The sequence below is a fragment of the Doryrhamphus excisus genome, linkage group LG9, assembly GCF_037039965.1.
Source record: "Doryrhamphus excisus strain RoL-2023G ecotype Guam linkage group LG9, RoL_Dexc_Guam_v1.1, whole genome shotgun sequence".
Lineage (NCBI taxonomy): Eukaryota > Metazoa > Chordata > Actinopteri > Syngnathiformes > Syngnathidae > Doryrhamphus > Doryrhamphus excisus.
The window spans coordinates 367957-392120 of record NC_136365.1 but is presented as its reverse complement, the minus strand read 5'-3'; the positions used below and the strand labels follow the sequence as shown (position 1 = coordinate 392120).

Genomic DNA, 24164 nt, shown 5'->3' with positions numbered 1-24164 from the left:
ATAGACAGAAGCGTGGATACCGAGCTCTCTATTTCGCTACCAAGATTCATAGACAGAAGCGTGGATACCGAGCTCTCTATTTCGCTACCAAGATTCATAGACAGAAGCGTGGATACCTAGCTCTCTATTTCGCTACCAAGATTCATAGACAGAAGCGTGGATACCTAGCTCTCTATTTCGCTACCAAGACTCATAGACAGAAGCGTGGATACCTAGCTCTCTATTTCGCTACCAAGATTCATAGACAGAAGCGTGGATACCTAGCTCTCTATTTCGCTACCAAGACTCATAGACAGAAGCGTGGATACCTAGCTCTCTATTTCGCTACCAAGACTCATAGACAGAAGCGTGGATACCTAGCTCTCTATTTCGCTACCAAGACTCATAGACAGAAGCGTGGATACCTAGCTCTCTATTTCGCTACCAAGACTCAACGAGACGTCCTTTGTTGTCAGCGGTTTTTACCTGAGGACTGGAAAACACATCTTGTGCTGGAAGACACAGCCATCCCAAGGAGTGGGGGACATTTAAGTGTTGTCACTGTGTACGCTGCTAACTTTGACGGCGGTAGCGTAAGAAGATCCTGGCCGATGATGTGAAATCAACGTGCCGAGGAAAGACGTTTTAAATCATCAAAAATACGGCAAGATACTGTAAGTATTCCAGGGCTGCACTTTGGACACCCCTAAGTAGACCTTACACATGCACGCAAAATATGATTTCTTTTGGATATGAAGCCTCTTAAGGCCAGGCTTTCAGATGTTAATAAAGGTTTGGCACATCTAAAGAAAATTCATGAGCTCCTGCATCCTTCCTGTTATGATCACCACGGGGAGACGGCAAACTGACTGCAGAACCAAGGCTCTCCACAAACGCTGCCTCCAATGAGGCAAATGATAATCTATGGAACAACCCTTCTTCTTCTTTTTTTTAAAGGTCTTTCTCTTCCCTACCACAAACGTTAGCTTTTGCAGCTATTGTGACTGTTGTATTTTTCATCTGTGCAACAAACCAAAACGTACCCTCCCCAAAGGCAAGACAATCTGTTCCAGCAGATTTGAGATCTGATGTCCGGCCACTCGGCCCCAGCTTTTCAGTGTCGCTTTTTGACACCTTAAAGAAAACCATAAGGTCTTCTTCTACTGGTCACGTTGAGGGAGTACAATGGAAATATGGGAAAGCCAATGCTTTCACATAACAACATCCTTTCCTTTCCACTTGACACCCATCATAGAACGGAGCACGCTTCATTTCCTGCTACCACGAGTCACTACCTCCTACCAGGAGTCATTTCCTCCTACCCTTTCCTTCCAATTTCCTCCGCAATCAATAACCATCTCTCAATCCCTGCACCGCTTTGTCACCACGCTAATGTGCAACAGAACGAGGCTTTCTGTCACTTTCTGCTTTCTGCATCCCAACACACTTCCTGTTTTCCAGGTGGCAGTTCCTGTTCCCTGCTCTGCGTGTCAGGCGTCTTAGTCTGGTGACTTGGGCAGAAGACGCCAGATTATTCTCTTGGTTGCTTCGGTCTGCTAGCTGGCTTCTCTGCTTCGAGGTTCTAAGTACGTATTTGTAGGCTTCCTCAATTAGTGTACTTTGCATTGTACACACAGTATGTCAAAATGCAGTACATTCACGTTAACCTGGGGTAAGCTAGCTGAGCCAGGTTCCACCTTCCATCTTTGCCAGTTTCATTCAGTTTTGGATGAATGAGTATTAAAACTGCCTGATGTATATGAACTGATACATTGGTTAGCTTTACTTCCAATCATATTTATGTTTCAACGAGGCAACCATTCCAATAAATCAAAGGCCTTGAATATTTTTGCATTTCTCGTTTTCGTACGTTCACGACAGTCGGGTCCATAAAAACCCACCTAGCAGGGTTGCCGCGGCGTCATGGCTGTTCTCATGCTGCCTTCTTTTGGGAGTCGTGACTCGACAAACGGAACCATCTGTGGATGGCGTCTTTCTACTCCTCTCATCTATTTGTGTTGTCAGGAAATCCCAGGCCCCATGCGGTTGCTTCAAATCCTCCCCCGTGACATCATCTGGCCGCTCAGGCATCACATCCTCGGTAATCAGGGCACGGGTGGGGGGGGGATTACGTGTCGAAAAAGAAAAAAACACTTGACAGACGCGTGCTCAGTCAGCGACACATTGGCAGTCGCATGGGGGGCACTTTTGATGTTGGTTCAAGTCGGAAGCAACGGGAAGAGAGGAGGTGTTCCTTTTGAAGCCGGCGGATCTGTGATGAGGGAATGCGGGTTCTAGCGAGACGGGTGGAGAGGAGATTCCGACACACAAAATACATGCTTTTTCTCCGAGATGAGGAGAAAAGTATTCATGATATTATCCCTCCTTGAACGCTCCTTATCCATAATGTTCATCTCTGGATAATCCAACCAAGTCCCTACGTAGCGCTGCAAGACGACCATTTGGTCCTTGCCTTTTGGTCCGTGTTTTATTGGGACGCCAAGCATGGTCACCACACTCAAAGCAAAGTCACAAAATCCTTCAGTGAGCAAGTATAGAATATAGAATATCGGGACTGCGATACTGCCAGCCAATCACGGTGCACATATAGACAACCAACCAACCAGAACCCGGGAACCAACCAGAACCCAGGTCTTCCCGATCGCCTGACAGCGTAGCCCATATGCTAACCACTCCACCACCGTGCGGCCCTTTATCAGATTCCTCTCATCAAAATGTCTGCTTAACTCGTGATACTCTTCCTCATGGCTCGAGCACCCCCAGCCATCATCATCATCACTTCCAGCAGTATCTTGTCAGTATCGTATCTACTGTTATTACATAGATATATTTTTATCAAGGACTCTTCCACAGATACCACCAGTTATGCCGCAAAAGTCTTTTTTTATATTCCCGCTATTCCCCTCATCATTAGCGGTGTTTGACGACCCCCCCCCACATCCCCTGCTGCCCCCCCAAAGCATCGGCAAGAGTAAAAGTCCACAGCTTGTGGACTGTGACGGCGGACTCGCTGCCGCTAATACATGGTGGTTGAAAGCCTATTAACGCCTACGCTTTGCATAAAACCACCAGCTACTGTTTCAGCCGCGACCCCGCGCCAAAGTAAAACTAAACGCTCGACATACCGTCTTGTCCGTGTCCATTCTATTTAGGTCTTTATTTTACGTTATTATGTCTACTATTTGGAGTAATGTAAATGACTAGAAGCTTGACTATAGGGGTGTTATTTCATGTCTACAAGGCTCTAATCATGTTAAAAAATGTATTTAGAAGGTTTTCTACGCTCCAAATACTTTCTGCATACGTACTTTGTGGAAATTCACTTATCATGGTCGGACTTGGCTCAAGTCAACCGCAATAAACGAGGGATGACTGTATCACCCCCCTGCCCCCCCCGCACAGATGACTTCATCCTGCTCTTTTCAGGGTATTCAAGCTTGCGTTCTGCCTGAGATCAGCCTGCCCCAAGAATGGCACCAACACATCATGCTTATGTAAGCAGGATGCGCGTTGCCTGGTTCAACTTGGATCTGAGACTCGAACATGAAAACACGTCCTCTTCTTCCTCCTGCCATGACATCTCCACTCATTTCATTAACATATATTTCTCTATTCTTTTTGCATTCATATTTTTGTTCCACTGCTTTCTCTGAAGACCAGGGGCTTTGCTCCCTCTTTATCTCCAGCGATGGGCTCGTACTCGCAAACACTGGAGCTCATTAAAGCCTTCCCACGTCTCCTCTCCCTCTCTTCGTTTCATCCTGTTTGCTTTGATGAAGTCCTCCAGGACTCCAGCATGAAGCCTTCCCAGGATTGCCGGGGACTTTCCCAGCATGCACGTTCAGCTGAGATGACGTTGTTGAGGCGTTCGCTCGGACTTTGCCGCCGTGGCGTTGACGGTAACGTTCTACGACCGGGCTGGCATTCACAAGGGCAAAGGGACCAGGCAGAATTAAGAATTACCTACATGAACATGAGCTGTCTTAACGAAGGTGGATGCTCTAATCATGTTCATAATCCCCAACGAGGAAGACGTGCCTCAGTTACATAGTCAGCACTATTTAAAGACCACATTGATGATGATGATGGTGGCCGTGCTCCACATTCTTGGCTAGAAGTCACTGTAACGTATAACGTACAGCAGGTGTGGCCTATTCGTCCAAAATCTATACATCATTTAAGTGAATGTGCTGCTGCAACATTTAAGTGGAGGGTGGTTGTTTATTTGGGGACAAGCACCTGGCAACAATAATTCCTCCACTTCAACTTGCTCAAAGGGAATGTTACCTTGCATACCGGACTGACTGATGTGACCACTGAACACTCTGGACCAATCTATAATCCGGAAATACGATATACATATTTGGCACCACGCAGGGATTTGGTCCAGTCTTCATAGACTCTCCAAACCCTGAAGGTTCTGAAGTTGTTGAGATTTTACCTCAGATTTTTCAAGACAGAATTAAGGTCTGGCTCGGCTACTAGCGTATTCATTCCTGCTTGTTCTTGAGCCACCCCCCCCAAGAATGTACCACCACGCAGTACCACCACGGCCACCCCCCCTCTGAATGCGAGGTAAAAACCACTTGGTTGTGAGTCTTTCCCGCTCTTCAATAAGACCTTGATGTTAGCTTTAGCAGACCCCCACAGCGCCAATGTGAAGAAATGACCAGACAGCAGAAACCAAAGATGGACGCAGAGACGAGGGGGTCTGAAAGCTGAAAACACAAAAGCTCTCCTATTTTCACTGATGCGGCCAAAACAAGCTAGAACTAGCTTGTGGGGAGTGTGGTATGCCAATTTATGCTGTGGACCGCTTATATATCTACTTATATACGTATGTACAATTCAGCTTTTTCCTCTTAAGCAACTTATAGACCGGAATGTTCCGGTACTCGATCAATCAAAGCAACAAGCTTCAGGTTAATCACCTGAGAAAATAATCATTACTTGCAGCTTCACGTCAACTGTTGAAGTCATTTCATCTCCCCTGGATGACCTGAAGAGAAATCTTCCACTTAAAGAAACATTTGCTCCCCTTTTTGCCAAACTCTGCTTCTCCTGTTCCAGGGATGTTCCAGGGACGTTCCAGGGACGTTCCAGGGATGTTCCAGGGATGTTCCAGTGATGTTCCAGTGACAGCCTGTGATTATGAATACAGCAGAAGCAGCACAGAACTCTAATGTCACTGGTTCCTCCCGAGTGCAACAGGCTGATCCCTGCATCTCCACTCCGGTGGCAGCAGCATGTTTCCAATTAAATACTAATAAACGGGCCACCAGAAAGCTTTTAGCAGGACCGCGTGGGACGGCGCCAGGCGGGGCATCAGCTGAGGGAAGTGTTTGCTTTAAGACCTTATTATGAAATCTTTTTTAGAGGTCCACATTAGTCGGAATGTGGACTACTTAGCAAATTAGAGCTGACCTTCAGCTAAACCATTGACTGAAATAGTGACTGGCCAATGCTCATTTTCAAATGTTAGCGCACACTGCAATAAAGGAAATGTACAGTCATTATTTCTCCACATGCCAGAACTAAGATTTAATCAGAGAATACTGCCACTCAGCAGAGGAGCTGAACCTTCAGTTATTAACTTCCAATGTGAACCCAAAGGTGTCATTTGTATTATATTATTATATGTATATGGTCTGTTTTTGTCCAAATGTGCTGTCGTATTGTTATTTTCATCATTATTGCTCAGCAGCGACAAATGAGCGGACGTGTCAAGCGGCTACGTGTGCTCTGCTGACAGGAATCGGACAATGGATGACACCCAATGATGGCCCATTAGCATCTTTTACATTTTGCAGGGGGTGCAGCGGGACTCAAATGTCACAAAGACAAAGAAAAAAAGGTGGAAAAAAACACTTGCTTTGGGGAGGGGTGTCCAAAGTGCGGTCCGGAAGCCATTTTCCGTCTACAGCTAGTTTTTAAAAAAATAGTTCTTGCCTTATTCTGACTATTAAATGACTTCATTATAATGATATATACAGAATATTATTAGATATTCAACTCATTTGCATTGTCACTTGTTCAGATGGTTGGTTTCAGCCCCCACATATGCTTCAAATCTTCTGTCCCTGCTCGACTTTCACATCTACAGTAACCACCAAAGTCTTCAGTTCACGTCCTTCTATCTCTTACATATTATTTATTTGGATATGGCATTTTCAAGCTAAATTATACGGAGGGTTTCAGAGGTACAACATTGTTCCCACCGCACGTAGCTTTCGTGGCCCCGCAAAAAATAAACGCACCACATTAAGTGGTTAATAAACAGAATTAAGCCGTACAATAATACACAAAACTTTGGCTCCAATGTGACTCAAATGGCAAAAAGAGAAGTAAATCAAGTATAAAAAACAGAATCATGGTAAACATATGAAATCGTCTTTAGTGATCCCATCAATAATGACTATTGGTATTATTTTGGAGTCTTTCTATTATGAAAGTTTGTAAAATGTAACGGTCGTGAATTCTAGTCAGCTATGCTGTTTTTATCGGGGTCCAATTACCATCCCATTCCACCTCAGCAACACAGACACACACCTGAATGTGTGCACGTGACTTGGTTATTTGTCACGTTTTATTTCAGCATGCTTAAAAGTGGAAATGAGACGGAAAAGGAAAGAAGGGCGGCACTCACCTCCTTGCTTACTCCTGTCAAGATAGATGGAGACCCTTCTGGCCAAACCTGGGAGCAGCGGGGAGCAGCGGGGAGCAGATGGGAAGGAGGCATGCAATAAAGCAAGCAACAAATTAGCACGGACAAAAACAAGAACAAAAATGCAAACACACAGGGTGTCCTCCATTTCCAGTGAAATGGAGGAGGAATGAACAAGGCTTCTGCGTCACACCAGAGAATCTCCCAAACGGCAGCAACACCGGCGTTCAACAGGAGATGCTGCCTTATTGCAAATGGCGACTAGTGGGCCTTCAGCCTCAAAACCTGACACACACACACGATGCAAATATTTACACCACAGGGAAAAGGGCTGCTGCATAAGTGGTAGCGGGCCAAAACCAAAAATGCCAAAATATTCCAATAACAGAAACATGAAATGGTGCCATTTTGGCAAGAATGTGGTTGTGTATTAATCATACAGGGAACGCGCTGCCTTGTTCAGCCTCTCAAAACAAAACATCCACAAAATAATCCAAGCGGAGTAACAACAAGGCAGACAAAAATGGCTATTGAAGAAATAAAAACAGCACACGGGCGTCTGCACTCCAGGGCAGGATGAGATGACATTTTCATGATGAGAGATCGTTTCACTGTATTTTTTTTTTTTTTTACAGAGGAGAGCCTTTGGTTGGCAGCACTAAAGTACCTCACATTTTAAAAGCTATGCTCAAAATAGAAAAATTAACCCCAAGAGAGAATATCACCATTTATGGAAAATATGGACTTTTGGGAAAAGTGGGAATTTGGGAAAAATGTGGAAAAGGTTTTGCCTGAACGTTCTGAGGCTGGAATGTTTTGAGAAAACACTGCAAAACTTGTGGGAATCTTTGGGCTGGAAAATGTGGAATTCCAGGAAAACCAAAAATGTTTCCAATGTCAAAAAATAGATAGCCCGAATGTTCATTTAGTTCAATGATTTGGTGGGCGCACGGTGGTCGAGTGGTTAGCGTGTGGGCCACACACGTCTTCCCAATCTCCTTACTGAGTTCCATTCTCTGCTGGGGCATCTCTGTGTGGAGTTCGCATGCATCCGAGTGTATTCCCACATTCCAAAAACATGCTAGGTTAATTGGCCACTCCAAATTGTCCATAGGTATGAATGTGAGTGTGAATGGTTGTTTGGATTGGCTGGCCACCAGTCCAGGGTGGACCCCACCTCTCGCCCCAAGACAGCTGGGATAGGCTCCAGCACCCCCTGAGACCCTGATGAGGATAAGCGGCATAGAAAACGATAGCTGATTTGGGTGCTGAAAGTGTTTGAACCTGCTGAGAAATGTGGAAGGACTAAGAATTCTTAAGCTCAAAGGGAATTTATACAGTATGTGGAAAAAGCTGGAATATTTGGAATGTGAAAAATTGTTAGCGTGAATGTCTTGATGCTGCAATGGGTTGAAAAAATAATAAGGTGGACATTGTGATGTGAAATGATTTGAGTCGGTTGAGAAATGTGGAAATAAAAAGTAGCGGGCAGAAGGAGAATAATTCATGGAAGAAGTTTGTTGTGAATTTTTATCATCCCAATCTCGATGAGACGTCTCGAGAAAAGGTAGGAACTGTGAATACCGCTGCTGCCCTCAGACAAACTGGAGTGGCTTATTATGCTAAAATGGACGCAGCCGATGACAAAGTGTGGCACGGAGACGGACTTTGTCACAAACTGCACATGCAGGAGGATAACAAGCGCTGAAAAGAGTCGCAGGGAAAATGAGGCCCGCCGTGGGAAAGGACGAGTCCCCTGGGGCTATTTGTGTCACAAGGCAGCCATGCTTGTTAGTGGGCTGCCTCACGCCGGGTCCCTGCAGCACGTTGGTGACGATGTGGCACACAGCCATGTCAAAGTGTTTGCTCTCTTCCTTATTTTACTTTACTCCTTTGCATGTTTGTCACATTTAAACGTTCAGATCATTAACCAAATGTAAACAGTAGTCATTGACAACGCAATTGAACACAAAATGAACTTTTTAAATGAAACTTTAAATGGAGGAAAAAAAAAATCCAAAGCTACATGACCCTGTGTGAAACAGTAAGAGGTGAACCCTCCCGGGAGTGACCGGCCAACCAAAATTACCGCATGAGTGCAGCGATGACGTATCCAAGAGGTCACAAAAGGCCCCACAACAACATCCAAAGAACTGCAGGGCTGACTTTGCCTCAGTTAAGGTCAGTGGAGGTCATGACTCCGCCATAAGAAAGACAATACGAAAAGCAGCCTGCATGTCAGAGTTCCAAGACCAAAAAGAAAAAAGAAGCGCATTAAGGGTCGTCTCAATTTTGCCAAAACCCATCTTGATGATCACCAAGACCTTTGGGAGAATACTCTGTGGTCTGACGTAACAAAAGTTGAACTTTTTGGAAGGTATACAGGTGAACTCTGTATTTCAGAAAAAGAACACCATACCAACAGTAAAACATGGTGGTGGTAGTGTGATGGTCTGTGGTTGTTTTCCTGCTTCAGGACCTGGAAGACTTGCTGTGATAAATGGAACCATGAATTCTGCTGTCTACCAAAGAATTCTTAAGGTCAATGTCCGGCCGTCTGTTGGTGACCAACTTGGGTTCTGCAGCAGAACAATGATCCAAATGATCCAGCAAGTCCACCTCTGACTGGCTGAAGAAAACAACATGAAGACTTTGGAGTGGCCTAGCCAAAGTCCTGAAACATTGAAGTTTGACAAACATGCCAAAAAAAAAAAAAAAAAAACCCAGGAAATGAGGAAGTGGTCCAACACGTTTTCACACCACTTTATATTTAGCAGGCATGAGTTTGCTGTTGTCGCCTACCCCTCACGACTTGTCAATCTTCTGCCATCAAACTTTCCCAACCAGTGGGTTGTCAATCCACTTCAATAACGATCTCATTGCCATCTAGTTTCCCTGAGAAGGACTTCTGTTGTGCTTCCACCTTGGCAGTGGCCAAAGTTCAGCCCATAGCTTGTTTTTCATCATGAAATATCTGATCAGATATGACACTCATTTACTAATTTACTAAGATGTGGATGTTTTGTTCAGATGGTTTACCACACATTGACTTAAATTTGCTCTTTCAATACAAAAACTGTATCAATCCATCAATTCGCCTTTATGCCATCCTGAGTGGAGAAAAGTTTGTATTGAAATGAAACTTGGTGACAAAACAAACTTAAGCAGGGCGTGGCTCAAACCCAGAAGATGGCTGCTTCCCACTGCAGTCTGCACGGTGGATATCACGCCTGCTGCAGATATTTGCTCGTGCCCCCGTCTTGACAAAATGCAGCATGTTAGCACGTGAAGCGCACGTTATGACACGACAGCAAATCCTCTAAAAGCCATAATGCCGGTCTAAAGTGGCCCACATGCTGTATAGAGTCCACAATACCGCAACACTGATCTTAAAGGAAGCAGACAGTTAAACAGCAGTGTCAGTTACCAGGGATCAATTATTCAGTGACATGTGTCACAGGATATGACAGCCGCCAACAGGGAGCAGTAGAGAGTTCTATTCCTTTAGACTGATGGGAATGACTCTTGTGGTCTTCAATCCCAAAACCAACGTGGCAGATATTACTGCACGGACGGATCGACTAATTCTCGTGTAGGTGATGGTCCATGTAGGTGTTGACCAGGGCTTTCCAGAATGGGGCCTGGGGGTGTCAAATGAGTCAAATGAACAAACTAAAAAACTAATTTTCACAGGAAAAAAAAGTCGGAATCTCGGGATGTCGGCATCAAATTGGTATCAGATCTTTTCCCGATCATGAAAATCCATCTTTCCATTTTCTATGCCACTTAACCTCACTCGGCGTGGGTATGCTGGAGCCTATCCCAGCTGTCTTGGGACAAGAGGTGGGGTCCACCCTGGACTGGTGGCCAGCCAATCCCAGGGCACATATAGACAAACAACCATTCACACTCACATTCATACCTATGGACAATTTGGAGTGGCCAATTGAATCCATGTACACACGGGGGGAACATGCAAACTCCACACAGAAAGGCCCAAGCAGAGAATCGAACCCAGGTCTTCTCAATCTCCAGACTGTGTGGCCTCCATGTGCTAAACACTCAACCATTGCCGATATCAAATGTAAAAAAATCGAATGATTATTTAATGAAGTTGAAATATTTGGAAACAAAAACATAAATGGAAAAAAGGAGCAAAGAGCAAAGTTCATACTATTTAGGAAGACATATCTATCATTTCTTAGCATATATGCATGCATACTTTCATTTTTCAGTATGTGGCCCTTGGTGGAAAGAGTTTGGACACCCCTGGTGTAGACCTTGTGTATTTTGTCTTCTTCTAGCAAGTCTCAAAAGCCTGGGCTTTAAGAGACAAAAAGTTTCAAATTGAATTGATGACATGAATTCATCCCTGAGGAATAAAGTTAATACCCATAACCCCCATGCCCTTCACACCATCATACCTGGACCAAAAGTGACTTCAAGTGGACATCTGTCACAGAGAAACGGGGTACTCACAAGTGAGCGATGACAAGGTGGACGCTAACGTGCACAATGTGACCTTTGACCCATCCATTATCAGTAGGGTTCTTGCACTGCGGCTTGAGCAGAGACGCCTAACACTGCAAACTGGGGGTGGCCGAGCGATCCAAATGTGGGTAACATCGATACCGAGGGTGGTATCAGTATCATTATGTGATACTGTGTGTTGACATTCTTACATTGTCTTCTAAAGGGGGACCTTACGGGGAATAAGTAAGTAGAAGGTATAGTATAGTCAACACCGGTCCTGTATTTTGTTGGGATTGGATCATTGCCAAATGTGCAGTACCGCCCGCCCCTGCAAACCTGTGTTAGTAAAGCACGGGACAGGAAATGCGGTGGAATGATGGAAAGGCATTGAGGTTCAATAACAGGGTAGGAGGGTAGGAGTGAACGTGTGAGGAAGCAGATGGTCCCAGACTACAACAAATATGATGACAATTAGATAGAACAATGGTCTTTACTGTGCGTGCTGGCGGAGGAGGGCTGACCTCTGGTAGTGGGCAGCATATCGGACAGGCCCTGCCACGCCGTCACCATCTCTGGATTCTTCTGGTCAGCAAAGTTCTTCCAAACACGCAAGGCACCGTCATCTAAGGAAAGCCCAGAGGTCAGCAACAATCAAGTCATTCCTGGAAATGTTGAAACTAGCCGGAGAGAAAACACTGCCTCTAGTGTTTTGGTGGAGAATTGAGCTACAAATGGGTCGGGGGGGGGGGCGCTGTACGGATTTGGCTGTAGCATAATTCAGCCTTTAGCCAGCTAAGACACAGCGCCTGACATAAAACATGTCCACACACTCTTGCTCAGAAGTTATTACAGCCCATAAAGTCTGCACTTGATTTACATTTAGCGCTTCACTCTCACTTTTAAACACTAGATTTTTTTCATGATAACTAATGTCCTCTTGGATGTCCTTTGGAACATGGCTGATGGAGCCACATTACATTTTGATGAGATGGAATTTAAGTCATTCATCTCGGAGCTTTTATCAAACTTTCACCAGGCGTGAAATGCAGGCTTTATTCTTACAGCGTACTCACACTGGCACATTTGGACTGTGCTACACCTGGGCCCCCTTCTGGGCCCCCTTCTGGGCCCCCCGACCTAGCATAAATCCTCTGACTGTGCATTATTTCCAGTCTCATTTCCAGTCGCTGAGATTATTTACATTTTGTATGACATGGGAGACAAGTGACCTATTCACAACCAAAATGATATTTATACATTTGTTTCAACCTGAACACCCAATCCCAAAGACATATTCATATATATATATATGTTTGCACAATACAAGAGATGGTGGCTAGCGCACATTTAAGATGTTAGAAACAGCCACAAGGTGGCAGAAGTGCATGGCTCTTTTCCATGTACAGTATTACAGGAAGTGGAAAAGCACGGAGAAGCTTAAACTTTAACGCATGCACACGTGCACAAAATCTGGTCCGTTACGAATGTGAAAATTGTAAAACGCTCATGGTGTTATATTTAAAAATAAATTGTTATTTTCGAGTAAAACAACCATTTTTGTGTTGTTTATGTTGTGGCATAGTTGTGTAGTTATTTGGCTAAATATACATGGCTATATTTGTGAACGTTATGATCGAAATGTATCTTTTTACAAAAAGCTTTATTTGTCCCTTTTTTCGCTGACATTTGCTGAAACTTACTATGTTCTGCTGCTAATTACTAAAGAACGGAAAAAGGTAGAAACCCCCTTTTTCATCTGATCAAAAAAGAGAGTCTAACCTTTGTTTTGAAATACACCACGCCTGTATACCCGTAGAATATACCATGTCTATATGGCTATAGAACTCATTATTCTACGTGCCTTGAAAGAACGGTCAAAGTCTTCTAAACGGCCGGTAGTGGAGAGGATGTGTTTGGTGGTAAATAATAATAAATGACACGTCTTCATCACGTATACAAATGTAGTCGAGGGTGAGAACCAGCATGCTGTAGGCTTGTGACTATTATATATAGTATTTTATTTCTACGATGGATTCTGCTGGTTGTCAGTAATAACCTGAGAGGAAGGACTGCATTCCAGTCATCCTATGACTCCACTCACGTTGTGCACGTGCACGTGCACGGAAGCATGAGACAACCTCTTCCTATCGTGCCAAAGAAAGGGAAGCTGAACTTTAAGGTGTGAAGTGGGTCTGGTGTGAGAACGCCTTTAATTCAATTGAGTGTTTTCTTCAAGGCAAACATGCGACTGCTAGATTTCAACTACACAAGTCTTAAAACATCAATCAGTAATTGCAATGCTTTTCCAGCAATGTGCTTGTCCTAACGATAACGATAATCCAAGGGACACGTCGAGGCAGCTTTAGAAAAACACCAGGCTGTGACACAAAGCACAAAGAGTGGGGCCTTCATAATACACTTACATAATACATCTTTTGTGTAGAACATAATCATAGAAACTCTGCTTCCTCTACTTCATAGAGGCTCAGGCTCGTTTGTAAACAAATGATGTTTCCAACCTGTTGCAGTGAGCAGCAGCGAGCAGTCGTGGCCATTCAGATACTCCATGGCTGTGATGCGGGTGTAGCGAGGGTTGCCATTGTAGAAGTAGTCCAACCTCTCGCCCTTCTCCCAGTCCCAAAAACTACAAGAAACAAAGAGCCATCCATCAGTCTTCCAGGTCAGATCATTAGCACCGGGGTCACATGAGACGGGGGCTTTGGTTGGCCAACCAGATGCTGTCCTTGTCAGCCACAGCGATGCAGGTGTTGAAGGGGTGGAACTTGACAACAGAGGGAACTCCGGGATTGCGATTAATGAATATTTGATCGTCCAGCCGAGAAACACCTGGAGGAAGGTATACATGACAAATGAGTTTCATGCTAAAATAAATCAAATAAGTCCTTCGCAGAAGCTTAGAGAATAAAGTGCAACACTAAAACCAGAAAATGAGAAGACAGAACAGAGGAAACATTAAGACAAAACAAAAGAGTCAGTTCAATATCTACATTTTATGACCACGTCCTAATCTAGTGACGTCTCTACTTCAGAACTGCTACTAATCTTTACGTTATTTCAATGATGCTTGGGAGTCAGGAGGAAACCGTATAGCTCTTTCTTCCTGACTAAATCCAGGTGACATCCAGTGACCCCCCCCCCCCGTCTATTTAAAAGTCAACTCAAAAGCCACCTTTTTGCTCCAGCGTATAGTTAGAACTGACTCCCTTCCCTTCCAGGCTGTGTACCAGCGACATGATGTTCTACGTTCCATGGACTAAGCTGTTTCCCTGTTTTCCCTGTTTTCCCTGTTTTTCCCATCTGTCCATCCAGTCTATCCAGTCAATGTCAACCTGCTGCCAAAACACAGCCACATGTTCCAAAACTTTTGCTCAAATGATAAACGGGTGGGTTCAAACATGTTGTGCATCCAATCCGGATGGAAAAACAGAACCTGGGAATAAAAGCTGAAATACTGCTCTTTAATCTAATAATCACATTTCGATGACAAAGACAAAAATCATGAAATTAGTATTTCTCCTAATGTCCCTTTTTTTGGCAACCTTTTTTTCATGGAAAAAGGTTGCCAATGTTTTTCCACTACACACAAAACGAGTTGACAAGTCATCTAGAGGCAGGTTTTTGGCACATTTGACAGGGAGGACAAAAATGCTAACAGAGGTAGCAACTAACAAGTTCACAGTCTCACGTTGTTATGGCAACAACACATTTCGCCCGTTCTAGGCAACCTGAGTGCACTCCTGACGCTTACATAATGAGATGAGGAAAAATCCATGATGAATTCGTCCCAAAATGCAGGCTGCTTACATGCAGTAATACTACAGTAATACTGCAGTAATAGGGCTTGGCCATTAAACCAATGGAAACATCAACATACAGTATTAACATACAGTATGTTGTACGTGACACAGCAGATTACTGTCATCTCATTACTAATATTCCTATTGTGATGACGATAAAATACTACATTTGCAGGCTCCATGGTGATGTAACTTTTGCATCAGAAATAAAAAAATACAAAAATAAAGGGTCACGTATGTTTGGTTTTGAATTTGTGGTGGGTTTTTTTTCCCAATCGAAGCTTTTCTCTTGCAACCTTGCTTCTTTACAAACCCTCTCCTCCTTGCCTCTTCCTCCTCCAACTGCTCTTATCTTATTCCTCTCCGAGGGGGGAACAGACTGAATGGGGGCAGCCCTTTTACTACCCGCTCAGCAACGAGGAAGGCGAGTAGGGGGAAGAATGAGGAATGACTTTTGGCTGCGATTCACCAAGAGAAGACCCGGCGAGCCTCGGCTGTGACGCCAATCGTCATGCGTGTGAAGGCCACGGCTGTCAGTGACGTAGGAGGTGTTAGCTATTCTCTTTTAAAAAGCTCCACCATCACTGGGGGGGGGGTACACGTGCGTAAAGGGAAGTTCTGTGACTCATGCTTGGGGATGATGACAGAGGGATTGAAGGACGTTTTGCGTCAAAGCCCCTTCATCCTGGGGTAAAATGACGGTTAAACTCTTTTGTTCATTTACGTAATTTTTTTGATTTAGAGAGAAAACATGAAAATACATGAAACATAGCACAGGGCAGTAAGGGTGGTAATGATAAGTACAGTCATCCCTGGTTTAATTGTTACCACTGTGATGAGTACATGCCTGCAAAGTATAATTTCTTCTTCATGAATGGACAGTCGCCTTTACACTCCTATTTCCCAACATGGGAGACAGAAGAGAAAATAACCGCAGGCCTCACTTGCGTCAGTTAAGTTTGTGTTCAAGACTCCACCATAAGAAAGCTTTAAGAGACCGACTGCAAGTTATCACCAATGCTTGATTGCAGTTGTTGCTGCTCAGGGTGGCCCCACCAGTTATTAGCTTTAGGGGGCAATCACGTTTTCACACAGGGCCGTGGAGGTTACAATAATAAAATGTTTCATTGAAAAACTGCATTTTGTGTCCAGTCGTGTTCATTCATTCATTTTCTACCGTTTATCCTCACGAGGGTCCAGTCGTGTTGTCATTGACTAAGATTTTTTTCTGGAACATTTAAGTGTGACAAACAGGCGAAAAAAAAATGGGAGGGAAATCAGGAAGAGGGCGAACACTTTTTCACGCCACCTCTTTAATGGAGGGTTTGCCTTCATAAATTTTCTTTACTGTACCTTGTCCAAAAATATTCCTCACTAACGTTGATTGCTTTTATGTAAAAACTTTCCAGACGATCACATAAACAGGACACTTTGGGAGATATAAAAATAAAGCTCATATGGGCTTGATTTTAATTCATCACAACTCGTTTTGAAATGAAAATATATCTTTATATGCTGCTCCTGTAAGTCCATGCACAAAACAGAAGGGCATATTTTTTATTGCCTGCGCCAATTATGGTTGTATATATTAAGGAATTAAATTGTGTCAGTCTCCATTGGACCCTAAAAGGTGAGCGCTAACACCGGACTGGATGCTGGGGTAGTCTTGACTTCAACAAAACATTAAACATCGGCTTTATTATCTCCGCATATGGTTGCTCATCCACACAAGTTGCCCATCTGTCATATCTCGCCCAGCTACGCGGCCATAATCAATCACCGCTAATAGTTTGCTAACATTCACAAGAACAACATTTTTCTTAATACGGCCAAAAAAGGCAAAAGTAGATATTCATATAAGAAGACTATCCTATTTTAGCTTCTTATATTGTGTAAGGCTGCATGGAGGACAATGTGAGTGTGAATGGTTGTTTGTCTATATGTGCCCTGGGATTGGCTGGCAAAGACAGCTGGGATAGGCTCCAGCACACCCGCGACCCTTGTGAGGATGAGCGGTAGAAAATGAATGAATGAATGAATGAATATTGTGTAGTCTAACGGGACTTCATTGAATTAAATGACCTTGTTCATCAAGCGTGGATGTTGTTACATCTAAGATCATGAAAGTTAAGGAAAAAGAGGCCAGGACAAACATGGATTTCATCCAGATGACGGATCTACTGTACTATATGTGCGTGTGAGACTGACCTCTTTGCGTGATGCTTCTACTTTGCTTTCTGACGCGAGCGTTTCTCAGAAAGCGCCACTGGCGCTCCATCCTCACCTGACTCTGCAGGTCATGCTCCTCTGGGATCTGAAAGGGATGAAGTGACAAACAAGAAGTGACATTTCTTGTCATACATTTGGATGAGAGAGTACAGAAAAACATCGCTATTCGCTCATCAAGAAGGTTTTTATACTGGGTGTGCCTAAAGCCTGCATGCATGGCTCATTCTCCTAAAGGGTGACATAACAAGCAAAAATGAAAGTTATCCTCGAACCAATTTGCTTATTAAAAGTGGAGAAGCACTTGGAGAGTACAAACCTCCGCCAAGCGCCATAGTTCCCCCATATTGTGATTCAAACCAAAATAATAACCCAAATGTTTTTTTAATATGATGTAGAACCTATTTACATTTTTTTCCCCAAGTGCTCAACCACTTTATGTGTAGTTATATGCACAATGCCAAAAATGGTCCTATCCTGGACCCAGACCGTGATCTGGATCGCCCCCAAAAGCAAATTCATTCAATTTGTGAAAGTTTCATCCAAATGCATTCAGAACTTTTCAAGTTATTTTGAACACAAACATACACACAGATAAAAAAAATAAACATAATTTCCACTTTGCTCTGTGCTTGGCGGAGCTAATAAAATATCACTTGTTCTGTTTATGAAGAAAAAGTTATTTACATTTATTACAGTAACATTTATTGCAACATAAACGAGCACGAGTCTTATTTATGTCTTCAGTGGCTTATTTTCTCCGATTATGTCTCCTATATCGGGTTATACGAGTGTAAAGATGACTATAGGGGAGTTTTTTCACGACTAGCGGCCACTAATAATGTTAAAAAGACATGGAGGTTCTGAGGTGCCCACAAGGTCGCCGTGTCCAAGAAGACACGAGTGCAGACCCGTCTGAAGTTTGACAATTGTCACTTTGGGCTCAAATTGAGGTCTTTGGCCTGAAGTGACGAGGAGGCGTTTGGATGCAGCGGAATGCTGAATGAGCCAACACCACCACCCCGACCGTCAAACAAGGGAGTAGAAACGGTTTGCGTTGAGGATGTTTATCTGACCAAAATCCCTCCCAACTCCAAGAAATGTCTGACTGCTGTGCTGGTCCACGAGGGTTTAACAAGTACTAGGGTACTACACAGGGTAGCGTTTTGCCCCAACTAACGTCTTGGATAACATGCCCCGCCCACTTTCCATCAGGTGCGCCACATCAATACACGTCTGCAAAGTGGAACATACCTGCCACCATGCCATGAAAGAAATATGGTGGAGTATCAGGGGGCTTTCATTGAGTACCACGTCTGAAGAACAAACACCTGATGGGGTAAGGTGAGTTTTGGGGGCTCACAGTGTGATCATCAGTCAAACAGCAGGTGGAGAAGCCAAAACGATGGATAGCACTCGCTTGTAAGTCAAATACATACTGTCTAAATGATATATCATATCAGCCAATAGGAGGGGTGCAGCCAGGAATCGTGCAGCCTGGCCGAGGCTGAGGCTCTACCAAGCTTGGGCATCCACACCCCTTTCACATTTTTATTGGACCTGTCCAACTCTTTGAAATTGTTGAATTAAAACTAACACGAGGTTGTCGCTGGCAACAGACTTTAGTAGTGCTATTTTGAAAACTATATTTATTTATGATTTTTCTCCATACAGTGGTGAACATTGCGTGTAACATGACAGCAAACAGTAGCAGTAAAGTCATCCATCACCGTCCCCCTTCTCCTCCTGGGAAATAAAACCACTAAAGTCGTCTTCTTCAGCATCAGACTCCAACAGCCTCATAATTCCTTACGGATTCCACACTACAGTCTTCGTCACACAGCAGTCCGGCCTTTGGAATCCCACTGTTGATGGGGAACGCTTGGCGTTCCGAGCAGTGCAAACAGAAGCTGGGCTAACTTGATCAAACTTCCTTAAGATGTGTCAGAGATCCATGCATAGGAATGTTCCACTTCACTCGACCATGTCGCTACTTCCTGAAGCCGCACTCTGAGCATCATGGGAAATGTAGTCTTAGTCATTCTTTAGTCATGCTTCCTACTTCCATCTCCCTCTAAAGCCGACAGCGATGGTATGAGAAGACGTTCCTCACCATCGTACGCCAGCTTGTGAGACTGGATTGAAACAGAGGCCATGGGCTTCCGTAGCCACTCAGGACGCTATTGGTACATCATGCCTGTATGCTGCTGGACGTTTTACTTCATTAGCAAGTATTCAGAAATTACACGAGCCACCCGATGAATTTAGGGTGAAGGAGATGTGCTTTCTGAGACAAATCAGCCTCCAGTACCTCCATACGCCGTACACAATACGGCATCAAAGCGGTTAGCATGGAGGTCATCCCAGAAGGAAGCCTACAGTTCGGTGGAGGCAATCAGACAAAGGTCAACGATTACCGAATCGAATGTCCGAATGTCCTGTGGGCTGATGACACCAAAACTAATTAGTGTCAGATGGCGTCCAGCGTGCGTGGCAGCAACCACGACCACCAAGTGAGTTTGGTCTGCAGTCAAGCATGGTGGTGGAAGCATGAGCATGGGCTGCATGAGTGCTGCAGGCCGAATGCCAACATGTACCGGGACAAAGGGCGGATCTATTCTTTGGAAAGGATCATCATTTTCATATGGTGCACAACAAGTCGTTTATAGACGTTCTCTAACGAAAACCGTTATCTTATTCGACAAATGAAATAACCTGACACCGTGACACGGCGATGCCTGCTCAGACGTTGAGGCACACTCATACGCACATACTGGGTTTTGTATGCAAGTGGAGCTTTATGACAGCACTCCAAATTTTGCAGAGGCAGCATAATCTCCTCTGCTTTCAGTCAGTCCTCACACTCCAACCAGCCAATCATCTCTCTGCATTCATGGCCTGGTGCAGCCTCTTCTGTCTTCTTCCACTGCAGTGCGCTTGCTTTAGATTGACTTGACTTTTCCCATCTGCGCGTCTCTCGGCTTCCTCCTTTTCCATCAAAGCGTCTCCTTCACTTCTGCCTCCTACTCAGCGTGCCAAATGCTTTTTTTTAATATATGTTGAGCATTTCTGCTCTTCCCACAAACCTTGGCAGTCATGATCCTTTTACAAAGATTCACTTGCCGTTCCTCCAATCTCCAAAATCCTTTTGATTTACTTGATGACTCAGTCACGTCAAAGAAAAGGAAAGTGAAAGGTGAAGTGCTCAAACGCTACGGCCATCAGGAAGTAGAATGTTGTGTACCAAACTGCTAAGTGCTTGTTATTCTGCCATTTTTGAAAAGACTCATTTTCTTTAGTGGAAGAGGAGACAAAATGGCTCTTTTGATCGTAAAGGTTGCCTTCCATTTTGTCTCATGTATGTCATACTTGGATCTTTCAATATTAGTCATGACAACACTGGCCATCTGTTGGTGACCAACTTGGCTTCTACAGCAGGACAATGATCCAAAACACAGCAGCAAGTCCACCTCTGAGTGGCTGAAGAAAAACCAAATGAAGACTTTGGAGTGGCCTAGTCCAAGTCCTGACCTGAGTCCTGTTGAGATGCTGTGGCATGGCCTTAAAAAGGTAGTTAATGCAGGAAAAGCCTCCAATGTGGCTGAATGACAACAATCCTGCAAAGACGAGTGGGCCAAACTTCCTCCACAGCTGGAAGACTCATTGCAAGTTATCACAAACGCTTGATTGCAGTTGTTGCCGCTAAGGGTGGCCCAAGCAGTTATTAGCTTTAGGGGGAAATCAGGTTCCACACAGGGCCGTGTAGGTTTGGATTTCTTTTTCTCCCTTCATAATAAAAAGTTGAATTTAAAAACTACATTTTGTCATTGACTAATATTTACATTTGTTTGATGATCCGAAACATTGAAATGTGACAAACATGCAAAAAAATAAAAATAAAAAATGAGGAAGGGAGCAAAGCCTTTCCCACACCAAGGTCTAGTATAGAATCATATATGGGGACACCCCCAGGAAGACAAGGAAGGAGATGGATGAGCAAGAAAAGTGTTAATGATACCTTTGTGACTGGCTGAGCAAAGTACTTAGCGCTCCAATCACACAGACCCGTCTGGAGGGCGGCGCTGATGTAGTTTCTGTGACCACACGGCTCATCCCCGTCTTCAGCCGCCTGAATAAGCAATCACACACGGAAGAAAGAAAAAAGCATGTGACTCACACGGACGATGACAAATACTGGATTTGCAGTCGTTGGTTACCTGTTCGGGTCCCTTGTCAAACATCTTGCGAGTGCGGGGGAACTGGTGGGAGTGGGGTGCCTGTCCTCCTAGTGTGGGCGTGTAGGGGGGGCGTGTGGCCGGTTGGTCTCTCGTGGGGGGTTTGGGCACTTCGTTGGTCAAACTTGAGCTGCTGGTGCTGGGGATGGGAGGAGATCCACTGTTGGGAGAGAGGAAAATAACAACTCAAATTAAATAACTCCAATTCAGAATATCTGGCAAAGAAATGGAATACGAAGAAGAACATGGAGGACCGACTCCAACAGGTTCCACTTTAAAGAACAATACGGAAGACCCGCTCCAAAAATGCTGCATAAGGACGGAGGACACGTTGGTTGTGTTTTAGGCACCATGAGGTCGGCCCTTCCTCACCCTGTGTGATGAATGTGGGTGCCTTTGCTGGTGGGGCTGGCTGGCGCAGACTGGGTGAGGGAACCGGAGTCCAGAATCCTCTGAGGCCGAGCGTTCATCATCGCCTGCGGAGAAAGAGCCAAAGCAGATGGTTTGTTCAGCATTAGTCATCATGTGACATCGATAGCAATGCAGTCAAAGCTTAAACCCATGGTACTGTATGTTCAACATACAGTAAAACCATACATGTTCAGTAAAGAAACACACGTTAAAATGCCTTCCCCCGCCACTCATTAATGCGTTAATGTCGAGTCATGATTGGGTTTGTTGGCTTTGCTTTTCTTTTGAAATACGGCATCCAGAATGCACAAGAAGGAAGGATTTAGGGTTGACAATTTCAACTATAAAATCCAAAAATACATAAACTTGGGGTGAGTAGTTCTTTTTTGGAGGAGTCTTCACTAAAGCGGCACCTTGGTTTTGTTATTAATTCATACCAAAAAGTACAATACAAACTGGACAGCAATTTTTGCCAGCAGGAAATTCAATGAATCTGCTCCAGACACCAAAACAAGAAGTAAATTCTACATGCAGTAAACTATGCAAGATAATTAAAATAATAATTGGAATTAATATAATTATAAATGATGGATAAATGAACAGTTACCATCACATTATTGTGAAAGAAATCAGAAACATAGTAAAAATGCCAGAACACACCGAAACATGAAACAAGTGTTACATGGACCTATTATACCTATTTTATATATTTTCAGCCCTTTGTATTGAGTTGTGGACTCCTATAGAGCAGCTACACCCAATAACACGCACAGAAAGCTTTCTAGAACTCCCAAAATCTACACCTATTCCAGCTGGATTTCCTTGTTTTTTCCAAAAAGGTCTGTTTGAATTTCTTCCACCCACGACCGCTCATGACCCAGGCACACCCACTCTGTGGTTATTGGCCACACTCCCAAGACAAAACAGTGAAGTGGAGTGGGGAGGAGGTCAGGCCTACAGCTTGTCCATATAAGGAAGTCCAGCTCACTGTGAAGCCGAGTGTTCAGAGCCATCCCAAACTTCTTTCAGGGCTCACTTCCAAATACGCCAAAACGTTCATCAATCATCTGACACGTTGGCATCGTTTAACACGAGAATACAACATTCTAAAATATGACAGAACTTAACTATCCTGTCCATCTTTGTCACACAGGCTCACTCCTATGTAGACAACCCCCACTCTACTTTGTACCAAAGCCTGATGTTTTCTGAACTGCTGTGAGGCAGCTCCTTGGATCATCATAATGATGTTCATCAGTGAAAGCACAGATCCTTCAGAAAGCATTAGAATTATTTTGATCACTAAAATGGTTTAAACATGTCTTACTGTGTGGCTGGAAAGGATGAAATGTTAAATGGTTTTAATGAAATTATTTATAATAGTTGGGGGGGGCAAGACTAAGAAGCTAAAGGGGCTTATTACTACACCGTCAGTTATTAGCTCAGTGCCTTTCAGTCTAATAGCGTCTCAGAGACCGCCTTCTTGACACACTCACGTAGCACAATCAGAGTTGCGCAACAGTTACAGTACATACAAATGGTGTCAATAAGTAAAGAGGCAGACTATTTCTACTTTGTGTACTTTCATTGTGGCCTCTTCATCAATCTTCTATCGATGTAGATTGTTGTGGTTTTTTTTTTTTGTAAAATCTGAAACCCTTTTAAACTTTGTTCCAAGAACTGGGAAAAAAGCAGAAGAAAAGAAATAGATTTTACAGGCCGCATATGGTCCCCGGGCCATAGTTTGCTTATACCTGCGCCGTAGTCAAGGGAGGCAAAACCTAATGATGATCAAAGCAAATGAGAAGAGGAGAAAAACTGCTGGGTGAATAAATAGTTCATATGAATCCTGCAGAGCGTTTGGGGTCATCACTTCAAAGAGCCGCCTTCGTGCTTATTGTGGTACACTTTGCCCTTTGACCCCGCCGTTATATGGCAAGATCATCATGCTATTACAGCCAAAGCTGTGAAAGCATACAAGCATGAAAGGATGGCAATGCACAAATGCTTTGGAATACTTCTATTCCATTCGTGAAAGCCCTTGTGAGCAAGTCAAGGTTGGCCGAGGCAGAGCCTGGAGCTGACATGCTGCTGGTGATGACAACTGACATGAAGTCAAACGGGAAGAGGGATTTCAACAAGAGGAGAAGCTAAGTCCAAAAAGCTGCCGATGCTTTGACTTTGATTTTTTTTTATTCTATTTCCATTCATCCATACATCCATCTTTTCCCGTTTATCCAGGGTGTGGGGGGGGGGGCAGCCCAAGGAGAGAGCCCCACACTTTTCTCTCCTCCCATTCTAACCGGATATCCTAGCCACCTAATCTCATTAGATTCA

The 24164-nt window shown here is 44.0% G+C and overlaps 1 protein-coding gene across 4 annotated transcripts in view; it reads right to left on the bottom strand.

Annotated features, from left to right (window-relative positions):
* Window positions 1-24164, bottom strand: part of rptor (regulatory associated protein of MTOR, complex 1) — a 113174-nt gene that overhangs the window by 6749 nt on the left and 82261 nt on the right. Inside the window, exons 23-30 of one of the 4 annotated variants that reach the window (XM_058073540.2) lie at window positions 21789-21892; window positions 21399-21576; window positions 21200-21310; window positions 17164-17269; window positions 13870-13984; window positions 13657-13781; window positions 11632-11760; window positions 6647-6694 (exon numbers count right to left, since the gene is read on the bottom strand). In XM_058073540.2, coding sequence (XP_057929523.2) covers window positions 6647-6694; window positions 11632-11760; window positions 13657-13781; window positions 13870-13984; window positions 17164-17269; window positions 21200-21310; window positions 21399-21576; window positions 21789-21892 — 916 coding nt within the window. The remainder of the gene's footprint in view (window positions 1-6646; window positions 6695-11631; window positions 11761-13656; window positions 13782-13869; window positions 13985-17163; window positions 17270-21199; window positions 21311-21398; window positions 21577-21788; window positions 21893-24164) is intronic. The other 3 variants (XM_058073619.2, XM_078793126.1, XM_058073778.2) reach the window with 3 other exon arrangements.